The 23,395-nt window shown below is 41.3% G+C and overlaps 1 protein-coding gene across 1 annotated transcript in view; it reads left to right on the forward strand.

The window, feature by feature from the left end:
* LOC101847080 (mesocentin) overlaps positions 1-23,395 on the forward strand; it is a gene marked incomplete at its 5' end in the record, with an annotated part of 52,547 nt that overhangs the window by 21,966 nt on the left and 7,186 nt on the right. The window contains 6 exon segments of the mRNA XM_013090267.2: positions 4,845-4,898; positions 6,659-6,793; positions 8,536-8,691; positions 13,289-13,438; positions 14,322-14,465; positions 23,037-23,240. Coding sequence (XP_012945721.1) covers positions 4,845-4,898; positions 6,659-6,793; positions 8,536-8,691; positions 13,289-13,438; positions 14,322-14,465; positions 23,037-23,240 — 843 coding nt within the window.

Here is a 23,395-nt window from a genome sequence, read left to right on the forward strand (position 1 = left end):
GTGGGCTACGGATGGGGACGGAGCGCCTTACAATGCAGCAAGCCTTCAAAGCCGCACACAGGTTAGGCTCAGCAGGAGCCAGAAAACTTCTAGTTCAGAGGCACTCAAGTGTATAATCTACGATGTAATGAGGAGGTGTTTGTGGCATTGTCGACATCACGCGACCTGACCAGCCTATTGTAGGAGACATAAATTTTACTAATAAGTCAATCAAACGTCAGTAATATTCTGTCTAGATATGAAAATCTTTCTACTCACATGCCAGTTAGGTTGTACCAAAACAATATACTCTAACAAAATTGAGATTCTTCTTTTGAGGGGGGGGGGGGAGTATAAAAACAACCCACAAGAAGCTAACAATATAGTTATTTTGCTTTTTGCTGTAACGATATAACAAATAATGGACGGTAATTTGTGACTGTCGTGTACGCTACAGTCACGGCTTGTTTCTGTGTCTGCTCTGTGTGGGTTTTTCCATCCTTCATAATATCCTTCCCTCGCTAACAGTGGGCAATAAGAATTAATATGTCGTGTCTGCTAGTCGCGTCCTGGTTCTCTAGTTTTGTGTGCTGTGGCAGCTTGTCGAAGGCTTTGTCGCTGGAAAAAAACAAAAACCCAAAAACTTTTTCCGACATTATGCGTGCAATATTTCCTTGAGCTGTGTCTGCAAGTGTGGGCTTGCTTATCTGCTCTCCTGAAATAATTCCTGCCAGTTTGACGTGTTGTTTGTGCGTCTGCTCTCTAACATTCAGATGTCAGATCTAGCACTCAGATGTCAGAGCTAGCACTCAGTCGTCAGAACTAACGCTCAGATATGTCAGAGCTAGCACTCCGACATCAGATCTAGCATTCAGACGTCCGATCTAGCACTCAAACGTCAGAGCTAGCACTCCGACATCAGATCTAACACTCAGACTTCAGATCTAGCATTCAGTCGTCAGATCTAACACTCAGATATGTCAGAGCTAGCACTCCGACATCAGATCTAACACTCAGACGTCAGATCTAGCACTCAGATATGTCAGAGCTAGCACTCCGACATCAGATCTAACACTCAGATATGTCAGAGCTAGCACTCCGACATCAGATCTAGCATTCAGACGTCAGATCTAGCACTCAGATATGTCAGAGCTAGCACTCCGACATCAGATCTAACACTCAGATATGTCAGAGCTAGCACTCCGACATCAGATCTAACACTCAGACGTCAGATCTAGCACTCAGATATGTCAGAGCTAGCACTCCGACATCAGATCTAACACTCAGATATGTCAGAGCTAGCACTCCGACATCAGATCTAACACTCAGATATGTCAGAGCTAGCACTCCGACATCAGATCTAACGCTCAGATATCAGGTCAGGAGTTGAAAGAATCAGGCATTCTTCTCAAGTGTCAAGTTTTTATTGAATATCGCGGTCATTCTGCTGGGATATTGTATCCCTCTCGGCCTGGGTGGGAAGCCCACCTCCTAAATTACCTAAATTGTGTGGAATGAGGTCTTGGACATTCACAATCACAAAGATGTAAAAGATGTAGACGGGTAATTGTGGACGGGCTCAAAATTGTAATTCTTTTAGAAACTCGTTTGAGCTCATCTGTCCATTTTAATTTTATTTTTCAACTTTTTTGTCTTTACTGCTTCGTAATGCATGAGCCAGAAATGTATTGACTTCTGTTACGCTTCTTTTTGAGACCAGTGCTGTGAGCATTTGGAGCTTTCTTTCCACTAACATTCTGGATGTAAGGAGCTGCTTCTTCTGAGTCTTTGCATGTGGCATCATTACTGACATTATTATTACTGACATCAATATTACTGATATCATTATTACTTCTCTTGTATTCAAATTGAACTTGTGACTTTTCCCTCCCACCCTTGGTCTTTTCACTTGAGCTGCCGCTGTCTCTCTGTCTCTGAGCGTTTGTTGTACAGAGAGCAGAAGACAGTGACAGTGGAGTGCTTGTACATAGCTGCCAACCAGTACTTCAAAAACGTGTTTCGTACTTTTTTGAGGATTTGAGTACCGAGGTCTGTCTATGTATTGGATTTTACATACAGTGTACATATTCTGGGTTTAAAAAAAATAGAATTTCGCTTCATGGTCTACCCAATTTGCTGAAGAAAAATTATGAATTTCCAAGACAGAGTTTGTGAATAATACTGAGAACGAAGCCCTTAGGTCAGTTGGAGAGATCTTTTGTGAATAATACTGAGAACGAAGCCCTTAAGTCAGTTGGAGAGATCTTTTGTGAATAATACTGAGAACGAAGCCCTTAAGTCAGTTGGAGAGATCTTTTGTGAAAAATACTGAGAACGAAGCCCTGAAGTCAGTTGGAGAGATCTTTTGTGAAAAATACTGAGAACGAAGCCCTTAAGTCAGTTGGAGAGATCTTTTGTGAAAAATACTGAGAACGAAGCCCTTAAGTCAGTTGGAGAGATCTTTTGTGAAAAATACTGAGAACGAAGCCCTGAAGTCAGTTGGAGAGATCTTTTGTGAAAAATACTGAGAACGAAGCCCTTAAGTCAGTTGGAGAGATCTTTTGTGAATAATACTGAGAACGAAGCCCTTAAGTCAGTTGGAGAGATCGTTTGTGAATAATACTGAGAACGAAGCCCTTAAGTCAGTTGGAGAGATCGTTTGTGAATAATACTGAGAACGAAGCCCTGAAGTCAGTTGGAGAGATCGTTTGTGAATAATACTGAGAACGAAGCCCTTAAGTCAGTTGGAGAGATCGTTTGTGAATAATACTGAGAACGAAGCCCTTAAGTCAGTTGGAGAGATCTTTTGTGAAAAATACTGAGAACGAAGCCCTGAAGTCAGTTGGAGAGATCTTTTGTGAAAAATACTGAGAACGAAGCCCTGAAGTCAGTTGGAGAGATCGTTTGCGGCAGGTCTACTTTGAATAGCTTGAGTTTATGGAATGCAGAAACACGTGTGTGAAGGGTGTGGAGGTCGGTTACTTGACCATTTCCTACCATCTTTACCGTGTCTGTTTTTTGGGGGGTATTTTTTATTTTTTGTTTTTGTTTTGTTTTGAAAAGTTGGCAGCTATGCACGAACAATCTGTTTTTCTGCGGCTGTGTCTGTTATATCGAGAACGTTTTCTTAAAACGATGTTTTTCCTTCACGTGTAGGCTGGGTTTTTTTTCTCCAGAATTTTCCTTCATTGAATTGTCTAGTTATTTAAACTTCTGGAACAAATGAAGAAGACGTCTTTCTTATCAGTTGATAAAGAGTCATCCGTGGTGTTGTGGTTACGCGGCCTTTTGCCTTACATGCAAGAGGAATTAGTTCAAGTCCTGCTCAGGGAATTTTGTTTCATCGAATGTGTATCTATTTCTGCTGGGATGCAGTATCCTACCCAGCCTGCAATAGTCCTCACTGGCAGGTATCCTACCCAGTCTGCAGTAGTCCTCACTGGCAGAGGTGAAGCAGCCTGACTCCTAAATAATCTGAGTTGTTTGGAAGGGGGAGGGGGGGGGGATAATGGACAATTACTATGTCACAGGGTTTTTTTTCGCACAAAACTCGGAATTCAGGAATTTTAAAGACACTTATGAATTCTAGTCGTTAGTCAGAATATATCTATCACAGACGCTACACACCTAGCACAGGACCGACACCTGCACCTCCCCTGGACATCCTGAGGATACCAGAGGAAGGAAATAGGTTTTTAAATAAGTGAAAGTGAAGTGAAATGGGACAAAGGAGCTCTTGTTGTATTGGACCTCTTGATATCGGTCGACTCAAGTCGCAAATTCCAAATGTTGGGGGAAAAATGAAGTAGGCACTTTTCTCCTCGGCAGTGGGATGGCTGTCTGGGGAAGATTTGACTGTAGTCGGTTGCTTTCTCATATTGTCAGATGCATCGCTGGTCTTGTCTTTCATAACATTCACTTTTTGGCTACTTATTTCATCATCACCTTTGTGCTTGAACAGTGCCTGTGTGGAGGTTTTCAGATTGTTCTGATTTTGTCGCTTTGTACTCTTTGACTTCACACGAGTAATTTCTGTAATTTTCTTCTCTTTTCATGCTTTTTTTCTCTGTGCACCATATCAAGTCTACTTTTGCTTGTGTTATGTATCTTTATAATAGTGTTTAGTCTTAATGGAATTGTTCGATTAATTAGAATCCTTGTGGGTATTTATAATTTGAATCCCATATCCTTGTGAGTATATGTTGATGGTGAGGAATATGAATCTCCATATCTTGAGGGTATTTATATTTATACGTTGATGATAAGGATTATGAATCTCCATATCCTTGTGGGTATTTATATTTATACGTTGATGATAAGGATTATGAATCTCCATATCCTTGTGGGTATTTATATTTATATGTTGATGATAAGGATTATAGGTGGTGATTAATGTTTTAGTCTTGTAAAGAAACATTTTTACTTTGTAAAGGAACATCTTTACTTTGTTCAGTATTATTATCTTGGTGAGAGTTGACCTTGTTTGATCCAAAATTAGGTGAAGAAATTTGTTATGCTTTGCTTAATATTGTGAAAGATAGTTGGAACAAATAATGGTTTTGACACACTTGTTTATAACACTGATTTTATGTGTGTTTACAGAATTCCTTTGTAAATAATGCGCTCAAGTTTATTGAGACGTTTTTTTGGGGTTTTTTCTTTCTTGTTTCGCTTGTTTTTCAGCATTTCATGTTTATTTTAAAGTGCATGCAGCAATGTTGTTACGACTTATATTGAGATGTGTTTTTAATCATGCGTTGAGAGATTTTGTAACCCTTCATGTTTTGTTTGTATGATGTGTTGTTTGGTTTGATGTTTGTTGAAGACCATGCTTTGACATTTTCCCTCGTCCCGGTTGTGCGCAGGGGAAAGGAAAGAACGGCGTGTACGTGGACACCCCCGATGCCCGGGCTGAAAAGGTCTCCCGCACAGTTTTTGTTTGCTTTTTCTTTCTCTCTTTTCTCCTCCAGCTGACTAATGATGTGTTTGCCTCCTCGTCTAACCCGACTGCTTACCGTTTCTTCTGAGTAGATAGAAGAGTAGAAATTGTAACCTCTTACGTCGCCATACTAGAGGTGTTGCGGTTGTTTGTTTTTTGTTTTTTTAGTTGGATTTTTTTTTTTTTTAACAGTTTGCCATCAATTTTTTCTCCTCTCTCTTTCTCTCATTTTCTCTCTCTCTCTCTCTCTCTCTCTCTCTCTCTCTCTCTCTCTCTCTCTCTATCTCCTTCTTTCTCTCTCAATTTCTTTTTTTTTTTTTCCCGTTTTGCGTCTCTTTCTTTTCTCTCCCCCTTTTGCGTCTCTCTTTCCCTTTCTCTCCCCCTTTTGCGTCTCTCTTTCCTTTTTCTCTCTCCCCCCCCCCCTAATTTGTCCACAGCCTGCATTTCCACTTACAATAATTGCTGTTCTTTCTCTTTGAAATTTTTTCCATTTTTTTTTTTTGCTCCCTTGATTTTGGGTTTACTGAAACTGAAAGCTGTGTGTGTTTTTATTTCTAATCTAATCGTTTTTTGGGGGGTTTTTTTGTCAAGTGGTTTTAGTTGTAGTTTCCCCAGCGGCGGAGTTGTCTTCTCCCCCCCCCCCCAGTAACAGAGGTGGTGTCAGCCCCCTTGTCATTCACTAACCCTCAGAGTTGGAAAATCTTTATCAACCTCTCCTTCCCCTTGTTTTTCATATATTCTTATTTCTAATGCTGTTCTCTTCTCTGTATTTCTTCTCGTCCGCCTTCTTCATCCAGCTTTCTGGGTTTTTTTTCTGTTTTCTTCTCCGTTCTATGACATGATTTTTTTTTTCTGGATCTTTCTTCCTTCACTCTTCCTTCCTCCAGTATTTCCTTCCCCTTTCCTTCCCTCTTGTCTTCGCGGTTATAGTTTTCTGTTGCACACTTTACCTTTAGCCTTAACATGTACTGACACACTGTTTACTGTAGACCAAAAGCTACCTGCATCTTGTGGTTTTAGAGTTCAGTTGTTATTTCAGTCCTGGGTCTTATTTCCTATCAAGTATTTATCATCCTCCATATCCATCCTCCTTTTTTTCTGTCAAACATCTATCGTCAGTATCTCTCTTCCTATTTTCCTATCAGACAGCTCTCATCTTTATCTATCCTCCTTCTTTACTGTCTAGTAACATCTCTATAAACCTTTGGCACTTGTTGTATGACCAATTTATGTTGCAAATGCCATAAAACTTACAAGAACGTAAGTCTATCCTTCACTTTTTAAATATTCTAACATGTTTTATAGATCACCTTTAGGTCTACGGACATCAGTTCCACCTAGATACGTTGATGGAATAGATAGGCCTTTATCGCGTTCATCCTGTGCTTTTACTTGCATTTGACATCCGAGATGTGAAGTTGTGTGTGGGTGGTTGGGGATGTTCTAGTGTGGTTTGCTCCTTCTTTCCTATCAAACATCTATCGTCCTTACCATTCCTTCTTCTTTTTTATGTTTATTACTCTCTTGTAACGCCTCTAATCTTCTGGCGCTCATATGACCTTATGCAGTTGCGAGCGCCGTAAAACCTCTACTAAAACTAAAAAGCAGAGGTTGTGTGTCAAAGTTTGCTGCGGGCTGGGTGGTTGGGGAAAAGAAAGTGTTTGTCCTTTTTGTCTGTTCACTTCAGACCTGTCACTGGTGGGTTTCTAACCTCTCAGATGTTGTTGTCTTTGTGTGCAGAGCGACACCAAGGGAGACAAAGAAAAGGAGAAAGAGAAAGAAAAGGAGAAAGAAAAGGGAGAGAAGGAGAAGAAACGGTCTTCCTCTTCCTCTTTCATGGCCAGTTTGTGCGTGGGCCGCTCGCCCGCCAAGAAGGTTGAGCTTCCTGTTCGGCATGTGTTTGTCTGTCTGTGTGCATGAGTCCTCGTCTTTTGGCCCGTGAGTTTTTGCTGCTCGGAGACTGCAGCCGGGAACGTGTCGCTTGATTCTCGTGGAGGCATGACAGAAAACCTTTTGTTCTCCACCTCAGAAGTGTCTTGTCTTCTAGTTTTTTCTTCTTTTCTTTTTTTTCCCAATCTATGCGAGCTCATCTGTAAAACAATGGTTGAGTGTGCGGATGTTGTGAAATCAGTTGCAGTCAATTTACTTTTTGTTTCTGAAAGTAACGTCTTGCTTGTTTGTAACCGTTTCGGTTCGGCCCGGCGTCGCTGTTGAGAGAAAATCGAAACGAAAATGTCTGATGAGAGAATTGTGTTAGAAATGTGTTGTGCATGCTGTTTCAGATGTTTCCGCTGTAGAGTAGAGTTTCTAGACATTTGTTCGCTCTTTGTTTCTGTCCATGTGACTGGAATGTGTGAGAAGGATTCTGTTCTGGCATGCTGGAGAAATAGTTGGATTTTTTTTTTCTTCCTCCCTTTGTTCTAGAATCTTCCGATATTTCCTAGCAGCAGTCTTCAGACTGTAGTGTGTTAAGATGACTTTTTCTGTATTCATTTGTTCTTTTGCGTCTGGTTCAATTGCCCGAAAGACAAAATTTGTAGCTTCTAGGTGGCACGTTGTCCTTCTGCTTCAACCGTTTTGAGTTGGCTTGAGAGAAATAGTTACTGTGAACTCTATTCTGTCCTCTAACAGCATCTGTGTCCGTTTTTTTCAAATGTTTGACACAAGTGTCCTTGTTCTGTCCTCTAACAGCATCTGTGTCCGTTTTTTCAAATGTTTGACACAAGTGTCCTTGTTCTGTCCTCTAACAGCATTCCTGTCTGATGGTTTAAATGTTTGACACAGGTGTCCTGAAATGTTTGACACGAGTGTCTTTGTTCTGTCCTCTAACAGCATCTGTGTCTGATGGTTGAAATGTTTGTAATGTTTTTGGGGAATGGTCCCTGTCGTTTGGTCTGTGCTGTGTCGTGAGTCGTGCTCGTTACCTCTGGTAGTAGTGGTGGTCGCTGTGCATGTCTTTCTTACCCAACAGTCCCAGGACAGAGGGACACGTCCTTCTGTTGTGTAGTCTAGGACAAAAGGAAGTAGTCTCGGATACATACCTCTTGTCAGATTGTGGACTGTTGAGTTTTTCTAATGCTGCTGTCAAATGCATGAGGATTGCATCAATGGCCAGCTCCTTGCCTACTACTCTGTTTTGTGACAGTATTCGTGACTGGTTTCAACAAAGTGCATGCGAAAAACATGACTTTATTTCAAGATTGTTTTGTCAAGTTTTGCTTTCAGTAAGGGGAAGCTGGCTTTTTTTTTTTTCTCTCCGCTTGTGAAATGGTTTTTAGTTAAGTTGCTTCATTCGTTGACAAAGTCTTGCTCTTGATCAAAGCTATAAAGTTTACACACATAAAACGTTTGGAGTAAAGAAAGATGTTTCTTATACCTTCATGCGAGGAGAGATAATTTTCAGATAATGAAGTATTGCATTGTAAAAATATGGTTTTAAAATGCCTGTGTATTTTTCTCTTACATTTTCCTTGTTTCAAAATCAGCTGCAGATTTTGAGTTGGCTCTAAATATTATTGTGCATGGCAGTTTACAAAACTGAACGGATTGTGAAACTTTGTGTCAGAAGGCCCGTTGTAGCCTCGGTCTTAAACTGTTCTCTGTTTTGTTTTCTGAAGGGGAGTGAGAGGACTTCTTCCACTTCCTCCTCCTCCTCCTCCTCCTCCCCCTCCTCCCCGTCCTCCTTCTCTCCGGCCGCTGAGGCTCCAAGACTTCCTGCCCAGGAGGAAGTGGTCACAGGCGGTGAAGTGACGGCGGCAACAGCGGAGAGCCAGGTTGTAAGCTTGCCTGCCCTGTGCATGGTGGTGATGATGTGGATGCTTGCTCCAGTCTTGCCACAGAGTTACAGATTTGACTTGCCTGGAATGTGGGCATGAGTTTCCTCATTGACATATGTCGCGGTGGATGATGATGATGATGATGATGTCGATGCCTGCTCCAGTTTTGCCTCAGAGTTACAGATTTGACTTGTCTGGAATGTGGGCATGAGTTTACTCATTGACATTTGTCCCGCGTTGTGTCTGCTGGCATGAGTCTTCTACTAATTGATATGTGTCTCAGGCTACGTCTGCTGGCATGAGAGCAGCTGCAAACAACTGCCATAAATATGGTCCATTCTGGACAGGTGTGTGTTCTGAAGGATTTCTCTCTGTGGGTGTGTCAGAGTCATGAGCTCTCCCTCTATCTCTCTCTCTCTCTGTCTCCCTCCCTCTCTCTCTCCCTCCCTCTCTCTCTCTTCCTCTCTTTCTCTCTCTCTCACTCTCTCTCTCTCTCTCTTTCTCTCTCACTCTCTCTCACTCTCTATCTCTCTCTCTCACTCTCTCTCTCTCTATCTCTCTCTCTCTCACTCTCTCTCTCTCGTTTGTGCTTTGCACTTCTTGTGTCCAGTGAAAAGCTGTTGTGGCTATTTTGATATCCAGCTTTCTTCTCTTGACTTTTTGGCTGACAGACCTGTGTCTTTGGATCAGAAAGCTGCTTTTGCTTTGAGAAACTCCCTGAAGGACTGCAATTCTGTAAAGATTTGTCTTTTATTGTTGATTAACCTTGTCCCGTGGTGGAGACGGGGTTCTGTTCAGGTTCTGTATCATGGTCTGTCTGTTGGTCTCTCTTCACAAGCACATGGTCGGTGTTTGGCGGGTACCCTGGTGCAGACTGTTTCTGCTTTTCAATCAAACATCTATCTTCTTCTTTTTCGGTACGTTGCTCTCTTGTAACACCTCTTTTATCTTATATGACACTTACATGACCTAACTGCATTTGAAGTGCCTTAAAATTATTACTAAAACTAAAAAAAACTGACCTGTCATTTGGTCTTTCCACTGAAGTATGTGTCAAGTGTCCATGTTTTTGGCCTGTCTGTGTGAATTACTTCTGGGAGGTCTATCTGTGTGCTGCACTTCCGTGGATGGTCTCTGTGGGAACCACTTCTGGGAGATCCATCAGAGTATGTGCTCTGCTGTGGTTTGTTGCTTCTTTCCTATCAAACAATCTATCGTCCTTATCTCTCCTGCTTCTTTTTTGTGTATGTTACTCTCTCGTAACACATCTATTCTTCGGCACTCATATGACCTTATTGTGCTGCAGGTGCCGTAAAACTGGACTAAAACTAAGAGTACGTGCTAATGATACTCTCCCTTTGATGAGAATTTGAGCCTTGCAGAGGAGAGACTGTCTCCATTTCCTTTTCCTCGTCTTCTTGAGTGAAACGGCAGAATTGGTTCAGTATTTGACTGAGAGTGACGAATCGCAGACTGTTTATCTTTTCTCCTTTTACAGGTTGATGCTTTGCTTACATTTTTCGGCTGTTGCCGTCTGCTTTATCTCTGTTACTTCTTCAGCATTTTAGCTGAGAAACCAGTACGCCGGTGTATTCGTTTTTTTTTGTCCATTCATTGCATGCGAAGGCCAAGGTGGTGGTCTGTAGTAGTGGTTTTAATAGTTGGGCACTTTGTTGTCACACATGGGAGACCTGAGTTTGATTCCCATGCGGGGAGAAAGACTTGATTTTCTCCGTCTTTCTGCGGGGATGTTGTATCCCTCTCAGCCTGGATTAGCCCTTACAGGCGGCAGAGTCGAACGCCTGTCTCTTTGATTATCTAAATTGTGTCGATGGGGGGGGTGAAAATATCACCTTAATTTGAAAAAAACCAACCCAAAAATGCTTTATATCTTCTTTTTTTTTTTGTCTTTGTCAGCTCATGTGTGACCGTTCATGATTTCTTCATTTTCAGCTGGCTTCAGCGGAACACCCAATTATAAATTATCTTTGCCTGCTTGACTCACTCAACTTATTCATGACTCTCCGTAACTAATCAGTCCTTGACCCTCTCTAGCTAGCCCCCGAGACAAGAACCAACCTTCTCTCTCTCTCTCTCTCTCTCTCTCGCTCTCTCTCTCTCTCTCTCTTCTCTCTCCTCTCTTTCCCTCTCTCTCCCTCTCTTTCTCCCTCCCTCCCTCCCTCTCTCCCTCCCTCCCTCTCTCTCTCTCTCTCTCTCTCTCTCTCTCTCTCTCTCTCTCTCTCTCTCTCTCTCTACTAACGGTGCCTAACCCAGCCTGGCTGTGTGTGAAGTTGCATTATTAACAACTGAACGCTTGTAGTAGTGAGATCAGAACTGGAAACAAACAACGATCACGCACAGTGTTTTGTTCTTTCGTCTTGAACTGAAGTAGCGGATGTTGCCCAGAGTTGTGAGGCTTGCTCTGACAAAATGAGTTACTTTGCGGGTTTTAGCCCTATGGACATAGATACGTCAAATTTACTTTTCGAGTTTCAGCCCTATGGACATAGATACGTCAAATTTACTTTTCGGGATACGTCAAATTTACTTTTCGAGTTTTAGCCCTATGGGCATAGATATGTCAAATTTACTTTTCGAATTTTTGCCCTGTGGACATAGATGTAAATCAAATTTATAGGTGGAGTTTGTACAGTTAATTAGTATGGAATGAGAAAAAAGACTTGTCAAACTTGAAGAAAATGGCATCAGTTGAAAACCTACAAATTTGTCCCTTTCCTTGAGGAACAAAAGAGTGTTGTCTGTTGATGTGATGTGGGCCATTTTGGCCTTGAACACTGAAAAAACTTGCGTACGTAAATTTGACCGCCTTTGAAGTTTGGCTGGTATCTCCAATCCTGTACTGTGAGACGTAACCCGTTTTGTCAGCGCACCCCATTATATGGGACTAAGTCCGTATTATGAAATTTTTTTCCACTCATTTTTTTCCTTCCTATTCAGCTTGAAATGACCTTATCATTATGAATATTGCTTCTGGCATATGTAGTTTGTTTTTTTTGCTTGTTTTTTAATTGGGGGGGGGGGGTGGATCTTTGCATCTTTTTTTCCCCCATGAATTAAAAAACCAAATATAACCATTTCAATCAGAGACTTGTTTCTGCAACGTTTTTTGGTTTTGTTTAAACTTTACATTGGTGGCTTTTGCGTCTTTTTTACCTTGTCATGGTCTTTTGTACAGATTTCAGAGCTGTGTTTGTGAGATAATAAATCAAATATAAATAATGTAATATTGATAAATGTGTTTACAAAATTGGGATATTTTTTATTTTATTTTTTACTTCTGAAAAATGAGTCTTGTAAGTGCCTGTGAAACTTTTACTAAAACTGAAAAACCATTATGAGAAAGATGCAGGCTGTTCATTTTTCTGTAGTATAAAGAATCAGTTATACCACAGTACAGAAGTGTACGTCACTCTTGTTGTCAGGTAAAAATAACAGCTGAGGTTTTTTTGTGTCTGTCACCACTATACATTCATTTATTATGTGTCGATGATAAGCGGGAGCTTTAGTTTGCGTTTATTCCTTCTTTCTTGTCAAATATCTATTGTCCTTAATCTCTTCTCCATCTTTGCTCTGTCTCTTGTTGTACTTCTAATCTTTTGCACTCATATGGCCTATTTGTGTTGCAAATGCTGTAAGACTCTCACATAAACTAAAACCACACATGACTGATTTAATTTGTAGACATTTCAGTGACAGAAATCTTTCTGTGTTGATGTGGTGCTATGTGTGAATATTTCATGTTGCAGAGGCTGGTGAAAGCGCTGGATCAGTCTCTTCCTGTGGGTGTTCAGTAAAGTACATGTGTGGGTGGTTGGCGGGTGCTCTGGTGTGGTATGCTTCTTCTTTCTTTCCTATCAAACATCTTTCATCCTTATCTGTCCTTCTTCTTTTTTATGTTTGTTACTCTCTTGTAACACCTCTAATCTTCTGGTGCTCATATGACCTTATGCAGTTGCGAGCGCCGTAAAACCTTACTAAAACTAACTTACTAAAGTACATGTGTACAGTCTTAAACAGGCATACCAATACATGCACATAGCAAACAGATTTTCAGCTCCAAATTTTTTTCAATCCCAATTTTTTCTTGCGTGGTATTTTCATTGTGTGTAAAACATGTACAAAATGAAAAGATTCCAGTGTCCTGCTGGTTTAGCTATGTGCATGCTTGACTGTATATTGATTGTATCTATAAAGTATATTTTGACTATAAAATATATCTTAGCTATAAGGTATATCTTGACAATAAAATGTATCTTAGCTATAAGGTATATCGTAGATTTAAGGTATGTCTTGTCTATAACATACATTATCTTATGTATAAAGTATATCTGATCTTATGTTGTTTCATAAGCCACTGTGTTGTTGCTTGAGTCATGCTCCCTACACACACACACACACACACACACACACACACACATACACATCAAGCATTTATGTTTGTTACTCTCTTGTAACACCTCTAATCTTTTGGCACTCATATGACCTTATGCGTTTGCGAGTGCCGTAAAACCTCTACTAAAAACTAAAACTCATCAAACGCAGTATATTCACGTACGTCTGGCTGTCTCCTCAGGCTGGTGTGGTTGGCTCAGCGCCCGGCGGTGGGGCGTACCCGTACGGCTTGGGTCTGGGCGTGGGCAAAGGAGACATGACGGGCGTGGTCGGCGACGAGAAGGAAGTGGAGAACCGACAGCGCTTCGAGCCCGTGCCTGAGCCAGTGACGGTGAGTGACGCTGACGCGGGGATGTTGTCTCCACACGCGGGGGGCTGGCGGGTGCTCTGCTGTGGTCTGCTCCTTCTTTCCTATCAAACATCTATTGCCCTTAACTCTCCTTCTTTCCTATCAAACATCTATTGCCCTCATCTCTCCTCCTTTCCTATCAAACATCTATTGCCCTCATCTCTCCTTCTTTTCTATCAAACATCTATTGCCCTCTTCTCTCCCCTTCTTTCCTATCAAACATTTCTGCCCTTATCTCTCCCCTTCTTTCCTATCAAAAACCTATTGCTCTTATCTCTCCTCCTTTCCTATCAAACATCTATTGCCTTTATCTTTCCTCCTTCTTTCCTATCAAACATCTATAAAGGGACACCTCTATTTTTCGGCACTTATATGACCTCATTGTGTTTCGAGCGCCGTAAAACTCTTACTAAAACCAAACTAAACTATCTCTCCTCCTTCATTTTTTGTGTTTGTTACTCTGTTGTGACACATCTATTCTTCGGCGTTCATGTGACCTTATTGTGTTGCGAGCACCGTAAAACTCTTACTAAAACTAAGCTAAAAACTCTCTTGTGGCGCATCTATTCTTCTACGCTCATATGACCTTATGCAGTTGCGAGCACCGTAAAACCTTACTGAAACTAAACTAAACCATCTCTCCTCCTTCATTTTTGTGTTTGTTACTCTTTTGTAACACCTCTATTCTTCGGCACTTATATGACCTGCGAGTGCCGTAAAACTCTTACTAAAACTAAACTAAAAGCTCTTTTATGACACATCTATTCTTCTGCACTTATTTGACCTTATTGTGTTGTTGCGAGCGCTGTAAAACCTTGCTGACAACGACAACTCAAATAAACGTCCAACCCGTGTCCCGCTCCAGGGCACCAAGGACACGATCAAGTCCGGCTTCTCGGACAACACGATGCCGTTCTTCCACCCCGCGGCCACCAGCACCGTGGGCCGAGGCAAAGTCCCCCCGCCCGTGCCCCCCAAGGGCAACCACAGCATGGACGACAGCTTTAACGTGAGTAGCTCTTTCATTTACCTCCCTCCCCTCCCCCCCACCCCTTTGTTGGGCCCGAGCTTCTCCGTGTCTGTCTGTCTGTCGGCGCAGTCGGCGTGGGAATTTTACGTCATGTACCAAACCAATGTGCCAGGATCTGGACAATAGAGATGTATCTTATCTTATCTGCTTATAATAGAGGGTAATGATTTTACTAGAGGTGGGCGAAATCCGGATAAATGTCCGGATAATAGGATAATCCTCAATAAGACATTATCCGAATTCAGACTCTTAACTCTCTTTCTTCCTGACCCTTTTGCCGAAGTGGGTGCACCCATTGGTTGAAATGATGCTACCCGCTTGTCAAAGTGGTTCTAACCAAATTTGCCGAAGCGGTTCATATCATATTATTTGCCGAAGAGGTGCATTAAGATAGTATCCGGATTTTGCTAAAGCGACTCATTGCCCAGCCCTAGATTTTACACCATGTAGGCCTACTGGTTATAATAGAGGGTAATAATAATAATAATAATAATAATAATAATAATAATAATAATAACCATAGTGATAATAGAAATAATACTAATAATTCATAAAAGTATTTATGGTGATAACAATAATTAATTATGATAGCCATAATGATAACTGCTTTCCTATAGTGCGTGTCCATGCTCTACACATGTCAACGAGCTTTACAACGAACTACTCAAATGAGAATTTGGAATTTTCTGTAAGTGTAGCTCCACTGTGGTGGGAATTTTCCATGAGTGTAGAGTAGTTCTACTCAAATGGGAATTTTCTGTAAGTGTAGTTCCACTGTGGTGGGAATTTTCTGTAAGTGTAGAGTGTAGTTCTACTCAAATGGGAATTTTCCCTCAGTGTAGAGTGTAGTTCTTCTCAAATGGGAATTTTCCCTCAGTGTAGAGTGTAGTTCTACTGTGGTGGGAATTTTCCCTCAGTGTAGAGTGTAGTTCTACTCAAATGGGAATTTTCTGTAAGTGTAGTTCTACGCAAGCGGGAATTGTCATTCTGTTCTGTGGGTCTGTGTTTCTGCTAGCTTTTACTGTCAGCAGCCTCGTTATGCTGATTTGGGAGAGAGAAAAACTTTTGGAATACCAGATTTCTAACTGCGCTCAGAGCCCGTGTACTTTGATCGGGGTTGAGCACTCACTATATCAATGTCATTTATTATTATTATTATTATTACTGCAGTATGAAATTCCCACGCCTGCCTGTTTTTTTGTTCTACTTGTCGTTGTTTCTGACTGTTGGCGCATAATCTGGGGGTTTAATGAAAATCACACTGTTAGGGTAGTCAGATGTCTGTGCTGTTTATTTAATCGAATAGATTTTATTTGAGAGCAGTAGTTTCTTGTAAGTCTTCTGCCTCCTTTGCCTCTGTTTGCTTTCGATGTGTGAGTTGGTGTTGAAGATTTCAGCAGTTTTTACTGTCCGTTCGTTGCTTTTGGTCTCAGCTCAGTACGTCTTTTGGAAATGTAACTTGTTAGGAGTAGCTGTGTGTGTGCTTTTGTTTTTGGTTGGTGGTTTATTTCTTACTCATACGCACACACACGCATACGCGCACACACACATACACACACACACACACATACGCACACGCACACACACACACATACGCACACACACACACACACCACACACCCCCCCCAACAATAAGATTATGTAGCAGTATACTTTCAGTTTGTGACATAGTTTGCTGATTACTTTTGTTCTGAAGCTGATGTAGAAAGAATTTTAATATAGGAACATTTGTATGGGAAAACGCACACTCAGTTTAAGAAATACAGCGTAGTATAACTAGATTTTGTGAAATGTATAGTGTGGCAGTGTTGTAAGAATAGATTTTGTGTACAAGTAAGATTTTATTTTCCTGTCTGTGTTGTCACGGTAGATTTGACTAGTACCTTGGTTGCTTCACTACACATGTTACTTCTCATTATCATGAGTTTGTGTGAAATGGCGATAGAGAATCCTGCTTAGTACTTGGTATGGTATTCCAAAGATACGTATATTTTCTTATTATCTCGAGTTTGTGTGAAATAACGATAGACAATTCAGTTAAACAGTTGGTATTCCAACCAAAGAGACGCATATTTTTTCATTGTCATGAGTTTGTGTGAAATTGCAATAGACAATTCAGTTAAACAGTTGGTATTCCAACCAAAGAGACGCATATTTCTTCATTATCATAAGTTTGTGTGAAATTACAATAGACAATTCAGTTAAACAGTTGGTGGTATTCTAAAGATACGTATATTTTCTCATTATCGTGACTTTATGTGGAGGAAAATGCTTGATTTATTTTTGTATCTTTATCATGAGTTTATGTGAAATAGGGTTAGAGCTGTGGTTCCGTCATTCATCATCATCATGAATTAGTTAGTGTGAAATAGTGCTAGATGTGTTCATCTCATCATCACGAGTCAGCGCTGGAGACATTCAGTCGGTTTGGGCACCCTCACAAACATAACAAACACAGGGTTCCTGCCGCCTCCTTGAATTCAGCGAGTCCTTGAAAACTCTTTGAATTTGCATTCAAGTAAAAATCTCCTTCAAAACACTCCTTGGATTTGTGGAACCTCCTTGAACTTTGCCGGATCGGACATGAATGAAATTTTTGTTGGACAATTGAAACTACCGTTCCTTTCAGACAAGTGTAGGCCTATTGGAAATAAGCTTCCTGGGTGCGAGTGCGCCGCCGAAAACGTGGCATGAATTTCTTGACTAAATCTCCTTGAATTTTTAAAATTTCTCCTTGAAATCTCCTTGAATTTTTTAAATTTCTCCTTGAAATCTCCTTGAATTCAGTGGGGAGTTCATGGCAGGAACCCTGTAAAAAAGTGTCTCCCAGCACGCTACCCTGGGGCCGACTGGACTGCTGTGTGTGGACTGTTTATGCAGAACTGGTTTCCCTTTCTCTCCCTGTGTGTGTTTGTGGCAATAACTTACACTGCTAACGTTTTAACCGCTTCTGTGTCAATATCGAATTCTGGGAATTACGACCCGTTTTTGCGGTGTAGCACTAATCAAATGTGCTTCTTTGCCGTTGCTCGCACGCAGGAGACCTGAGTTTGATTCTGGGGTGCATGGAAATTTTACCCTGAGTTTCTGGGTCTTTCCCCTAGGATGTTTGTTGTATCCCTCTCAGCTCGGGTTGGTCCTGATAGGCAGGTTTACAAGCCCGCCTCCTAAATTATCTAAGTCGTGTCGATGGGGGTGTAAATACACCTGCGTTAAATATTTTAAAATTTGGGAATGGTGGAAGAAAGTCTTTCGAACGTTTAGAGGTAGAGGTATAGAGTTGATGTGTAGCTGATGTGATAGCTCAACTTTAGAGAATCCCAGAAAATGTTTGAGCATTTACAGAATATCGTCCTGGTTGTCATTGGTCCGACGGAACAATGGAGGGGTGTGAGGTGTCAGTATAAGTAATTATTGGTTGTGTTATATTCTAACTAGTTAGTTTGTTGTTTGGGGCAAACTGAACAATTGAGGGGCGTGAGGTGTCAGTATAAGTAATTATTGGTTGTGTTATATTCTAACTAGTTAGTTTATTGTTTGGGGCAAACTGAACAATTGAGGGGCAAGAGGTGGCAGTATAAGTAATTATTGGTTGTGTTATGTTCTAACTAGTTAGTTAGTTTGTTGTTTGGGGCAGACTTCATGTTCAGCATGTTGTAGAGTAGTTGTGCTAAAATGTTATGTAGCGAGGATGTTGTTGGTTTGAGAATGACAGAACACAGAGAGATGTTGCAGGGAGTTGTAGAGTCCATGTACTTTCCTCTCAGGTTTGAGTGACTTTCTTTGCCTGACCCTGTTCTTATCCCCAATTTGGTGTGGATCTTCTTCTTTTTCTCAATTATTTTTTGCTCACAAGTAATGTTTGCTCGGAAGTTGAAATTCTCCCGTTGTTGGAGGGGTGAAACTGGAAATAACTGAGTCGCATCTGCTGTGCTGGGTCTTTTGTTGAACATTTTCTTCTCCATAATAAAAGACACTGCTGCCTAGGCCTGTTTTTTTCTACACCTGTTTTGCCGTGATTCTGTACCCAGATGTGCTTTGTGTCGCTCCTACAGCAAATGCTCCAGATTTTAAAAAGAATTCTGCAGACCCATGACGGGGTGCTGGTATTTCCTATAGATGTAGTCGCAGTCAGTCAGTCAGTCAGACATGTGGAACGTAGTGGCATAGATTTTGTAAATGTAATATTATGTTTAATGTGCCATGTTAGCTTATGTGCAGTATCATTCTAAGCTTTTTCGCAGATTATTTTGTGGCCTTTTTCGAATAAGGTGTTCTCCTCTGTGCACTGTTGTGTAAGGCTGTCTCGTCGCATCTTTTCTGGCTTTTTTCAGATAAGGACCCTGTTTCGGGGAAAAAGAGCACCGTTCTCCCCCCCCCAGTTATAATTTCTCTATTTTTTAAGTGTTACGCCTGCTTGTTATATATATATATATATATATATATTGATCTATGTAATGATGTCGCAGATCTTCAATGTGTAATGTGCCCCGTGCGCTCATATGACCTTATACAGTTGCGAGCGCTGTAAGACACTTACCAAATGTTAAAAAATCCCAGATCTTCACTTTGCCGCAGTGTTTGCATTGATCGGGTTTTCCTAGTGTGACCAATCCACGTTGACCCCTAATTGAGTCGATGGTGCCGTAAAACACCTACTCAATCAATCAATCAATCCAAACTGACCCCTCAGTGTAGGACTCTGTAACACGTCATCTTTCACCCTTGCATATTATGGCAGAATTTTACACTGAGCTGTCAAAATGTTTATGAACGTCATGGCACAAATATTTGTGGTACGTATTGGCGATAGTTTTTTTTTAGGCTTCTTATTTAATTATTAAAACAATTTTTTTAAATGCAGATGTTCTTACATTTAATATGTTTGATTTTGTAGCTACTGCCAGCTCAGTATCCGACATCAGGCTATGTCTCGTCTAGGAAGCTGTCTGTTTGTCAGAGTAACAATTACTATGTTAAAGGAACAGTTGTGTCTTAGTCTTTACTTTAACTTAAAGAAGTTGGTTGTGAACAGTTGCCATCTCCCGATAGTAGTAGGTACTGTAGCATGGTTTCAATGGTCTTGCAATGGTCAGTGTGGACGAAACGGAGCTGCCTGCCCAGGGTAACTGCTGGCTGTTGGTGCATCGCTCACGTGAACAATTGTGGCATTGGTCACGTGAACAATTGTGGCATTGCTCATGTGAACGTGAACAATTGGTGCATTGCTCATGTGAACGTGAACAATTGCTGCATCGCTCATGTGAACAATTGCTGCATTGCTCATGTGAACAATTGTGGCCTTGGTCATGTGAACAATTGTGGCATTGGTCATGTGAACGTGAACAATTGGTGCATTGCTCATGTGAACAATTGCTGCTTTGCTCATGTGAACAATCGTGGCGTTGGTCATGTGAACAATTGGTGCTTTGCTCATGTGAACAATTGCGTCTACGCCAAGACGTATTTCTAGTTGTGAGTAACCGAGCATGGCACGCTGTGTGTGACCCTTGACCCTCAGACAGGGATGTGCTGGAAGATATTAGGGAGAACATGTTTTTTTGAAATACGTTTGCATTTGGTGGCGAGAACCGTCGTAACCCGAACCACTTCCCTCCCCCTTCTTTTGACTGTGTTCTAATTCTGTGTGTGCTCGCTCTCTCTGTGCTGTGCCCTTTAATTTAAAAAAAATAATTTTTTGGTGTTTCTTTTTTATTAAACCACAACAAAAGACGTGCATGCTTTCCATCCCTGCCAAATTTGACTGTCAAGCGTGCCACTAAGACTCTTCGTGTGCTGTCTGAGTCTCTTCTGTTTTATTAATGCTACCCCCTAGATGTGATGAAAGTGGATTTGTGAAAGTCTGTACTTTAAAGTGGCCTTGTGAAAGTCCCTATTTTTAAGTGAATTGTGAAATCTGTATTTTAAATTGGATTGTGAAAGTCTGTATCTTAAAGTGGATTGTGAAAGTCTGTAGTTTAAAGTCGCCTTGTGAAAGTCTGTAGTTTAAAGTGGACTTGTGAAAGTCTGTAGTTTAAAGTGGACTTGTGAAAGTCTGTAGTTTAAAGCAGACCATCCCTTCATGGCATCACTAAATTCTCAGAAGGCACGAAAACTGTTTTATGGTGGGTGGTTGGAGGGTGCCGCTGGTGGGGTCTACTTCCTGTGGTAGGTACTACTTCTTTGCTTTCTTTCTTTGCTTTCTTTCCTGCTTTCTTTCTTTCTTCGCTTTCTTTCTGTCTTTCTTTGCTTTCTTTCTGTCTTTCTTTCTTTGTTCATGCACTAAATGAGTGTTGCTGTGTGAATGTGCTTCTCTTAACCCGAACCAACAACACTTGTTTGATGTGTCCACTTTTCACTGGTTCCTCGAACATCTTCCTTGACAGTTGCATGTGTGGAATGATTGTCGCCTGCCCTGTTGGATGTAGTAAGAATAATAATAATAATAATAATAATAATGAAGATCATTTCTACGACGCCCACTCCCGTGTGAATACAGCTCTAGGCGGTTTACATAAATGAATGTACGAACAATATTCACGCTCGTATGCACACACACACATACACACACATGCACGCCAACACGCACACATATGCACACACATGCACGCACGCCAAACTTGCTTATAACACGCACACACACACACACACCTACCTACTTGCTTATCACACGCACAGGCTTACACATTGTAATGAATTGAGCACCTACAAATTCACATAATACCTAAAATAAAATACACAATGCAATTCGCAAAATGCATAAATGGATACATAATCATTTACATAACCTTGTACTGAACATGAATCTACTGACATAAAAATGATGTCATTAAATGTGTCTTTAAAGATTTAAAAAAAATGTATTTAGACTCAGACGTATGTCTCAAGGATTGTGTGCTCAGGCCTTGTTCAGATGTAGGTCTGGCTGCTTTTTCCCTCAGTGTAAGTTTTTTTGTAGGGTTTGAACTCAATCGCCTTGGTTAAATTATATTTGTGGCACTGGGGGTGAATGAAATCAGGTGCTCATCAAAATAATGAAATGGAAGAGGCTGGCATTTTTCCCACTTGTTCGGTGAAACTTTTGTCAATTAATTCGTTGCTTTTTTTTTCTGGCTCAACATTTTTTGTGTCCATTTAAAAACTTTAGTAGTGGATTTTACAGAAAAACTTTGATCACAGAGACAACCCCCCCCCCCCCCCCCCCCCAATGTAAATTTGCAGTTTTCAAGGGCACAGAAACTGGTCACCAATTTCTCACTTAACTTTTCTTTCCCCTGACGTAAAGCCACCCCCACCTCCTTCTATTGCAAATATCTCGATTTCTATTCAAGATAAAAGGGTTATTTTTTGTTGTTTTTTTTTCATCAAAAGCAAAACAGATGAGCAATCTTTAAATTGAAACCAATGACTCCTCCATATGCCCAAATACTGCCGAGCACCTGATTGCTTCATGTCGTGACACACATTTATTGAGCAGCCAGTTTGACAGATTTCAATATTTTCTATCTAAAATGGAGAGTTAACTTTCTCAGATGCTTTGATCCAGCAGGCGAAAAACGTGTAAAAAAAAAACTATCACAAGTGTCTGTGTATGTGTGTGAGTGTGCATGCGTGCATTTGTGTGTGTGTATGTGTGTGTCCATTTGCGTGTGTGTGTGTGAGTGTGTGTGATTTGTAAGCAACGGTTTCTAAGAGAACTATCAGCTGTATGGTAACTGCTCCTCTCAGGCGGAGTCTTTTTGTTCCCTAGAACTGCTATTGTTGGTTGGCTGGACATCTGTGTGCTTCTAGTTATAGTTGAATATTTTCTAGACTAGCCTGAAGACATGAAAGTAACCAGAAACAATCCAGCAAGCACACAACTCAACGGGCGTGGCGCTTAAATAAGTTTCATTATGTACAGATTTTGATATCCATGTTATAAATACAAATAATACACATGTAGGGACAGAAAAAATCTGCTGGCTGTGTGTGTGTTTGGCTGTGTGTGTGTTTGGCTGTGTGTTTGTTTGGCTGTGTGTTTGTTTGGCTGTGTGCATGTTTGGCTGTGTGTTTGTTTGGCTGTGTGTTTGTTTGGCTGTGTGCATGTTTGGCTGTGTGTTTGTTTGGCTGTGTGCATGTTTGGCTGTGTGCATGTTTGGCTGTGTGTTTGTTTGGCTGTGTGCATGTTTGGCTGTGTGCATGTTTGGCTGTGTGTTTGTTTGGCTGTGTGTTTGCTTGCATGCTAGCCCGTGTGTTGACCCTGTGTTGAATGTTGTGTTGTATATTTGGATGAGGTCAGTAGTTGGAGAGTGGACATCATCGTGTGTGACTCACTTTGTGTTCATCGTGTCATTCGTCTGTCTGTTTGTTTCCTGTCTGCATCTCTTCATCTCTGTGGGCACTTTCTCACCTTTTTGTTTCTCTCTCTCTTCTTTTTTTCCCACGGTCCCTCACCACCCACCACCCACCACCACCACCGTCCCGTCCCCTTCGCTTTCTGACCCCGTGGGCACCACCACCACACCACCACCACACTCGTTGGTTCTCGGTGGCTCGTTTGGCTTCTAGCCTCCGACGGTGGCCACGGAAAAGGTCAAATACAACCCCAACTTTGAGGAGCCCCCTGTGTCCAGTCGAAATATCCCACTGGTCAAAACTCAGACGAGAACGGTGACTTATGAACGCGACGGGTTGCCACCGGATCTCGATGAGGGGATTCTAGTCAGTGCTCAGTCGCACAGTACCAGAATGCAGACCATTGAAACCACAACAGTAAGTTGTAGGTTGTGCTTGTTTTGTTTTTTTCCCTTGTAGTGAAAGTCTGAAAGTCTCCACACCACGGCTCTTGCAGCACAGGTGGCTCGTGCGTGTGAGTGCCGGAGATGTAGAGACGTCATTAGAGAGTCACGTAGTACAAAGAAAAGAAG

Source organism: Aplysia californica, unplaced genomic scaffold (assembly GCF_000002075.1).
Source record: "Aplysia californica isolate F4 #8 unplaced genomic scaffold, AplCal3.0 scaffold01197, whole genome shotgun sequence".
In the NCBI taxonomy this organism is placed as follows: Eukaryota; Metazoa; Mollusca; class Gastropoda; order Aplysiida; family Aplysiidae; genus Aplysia; species Aplysia californica.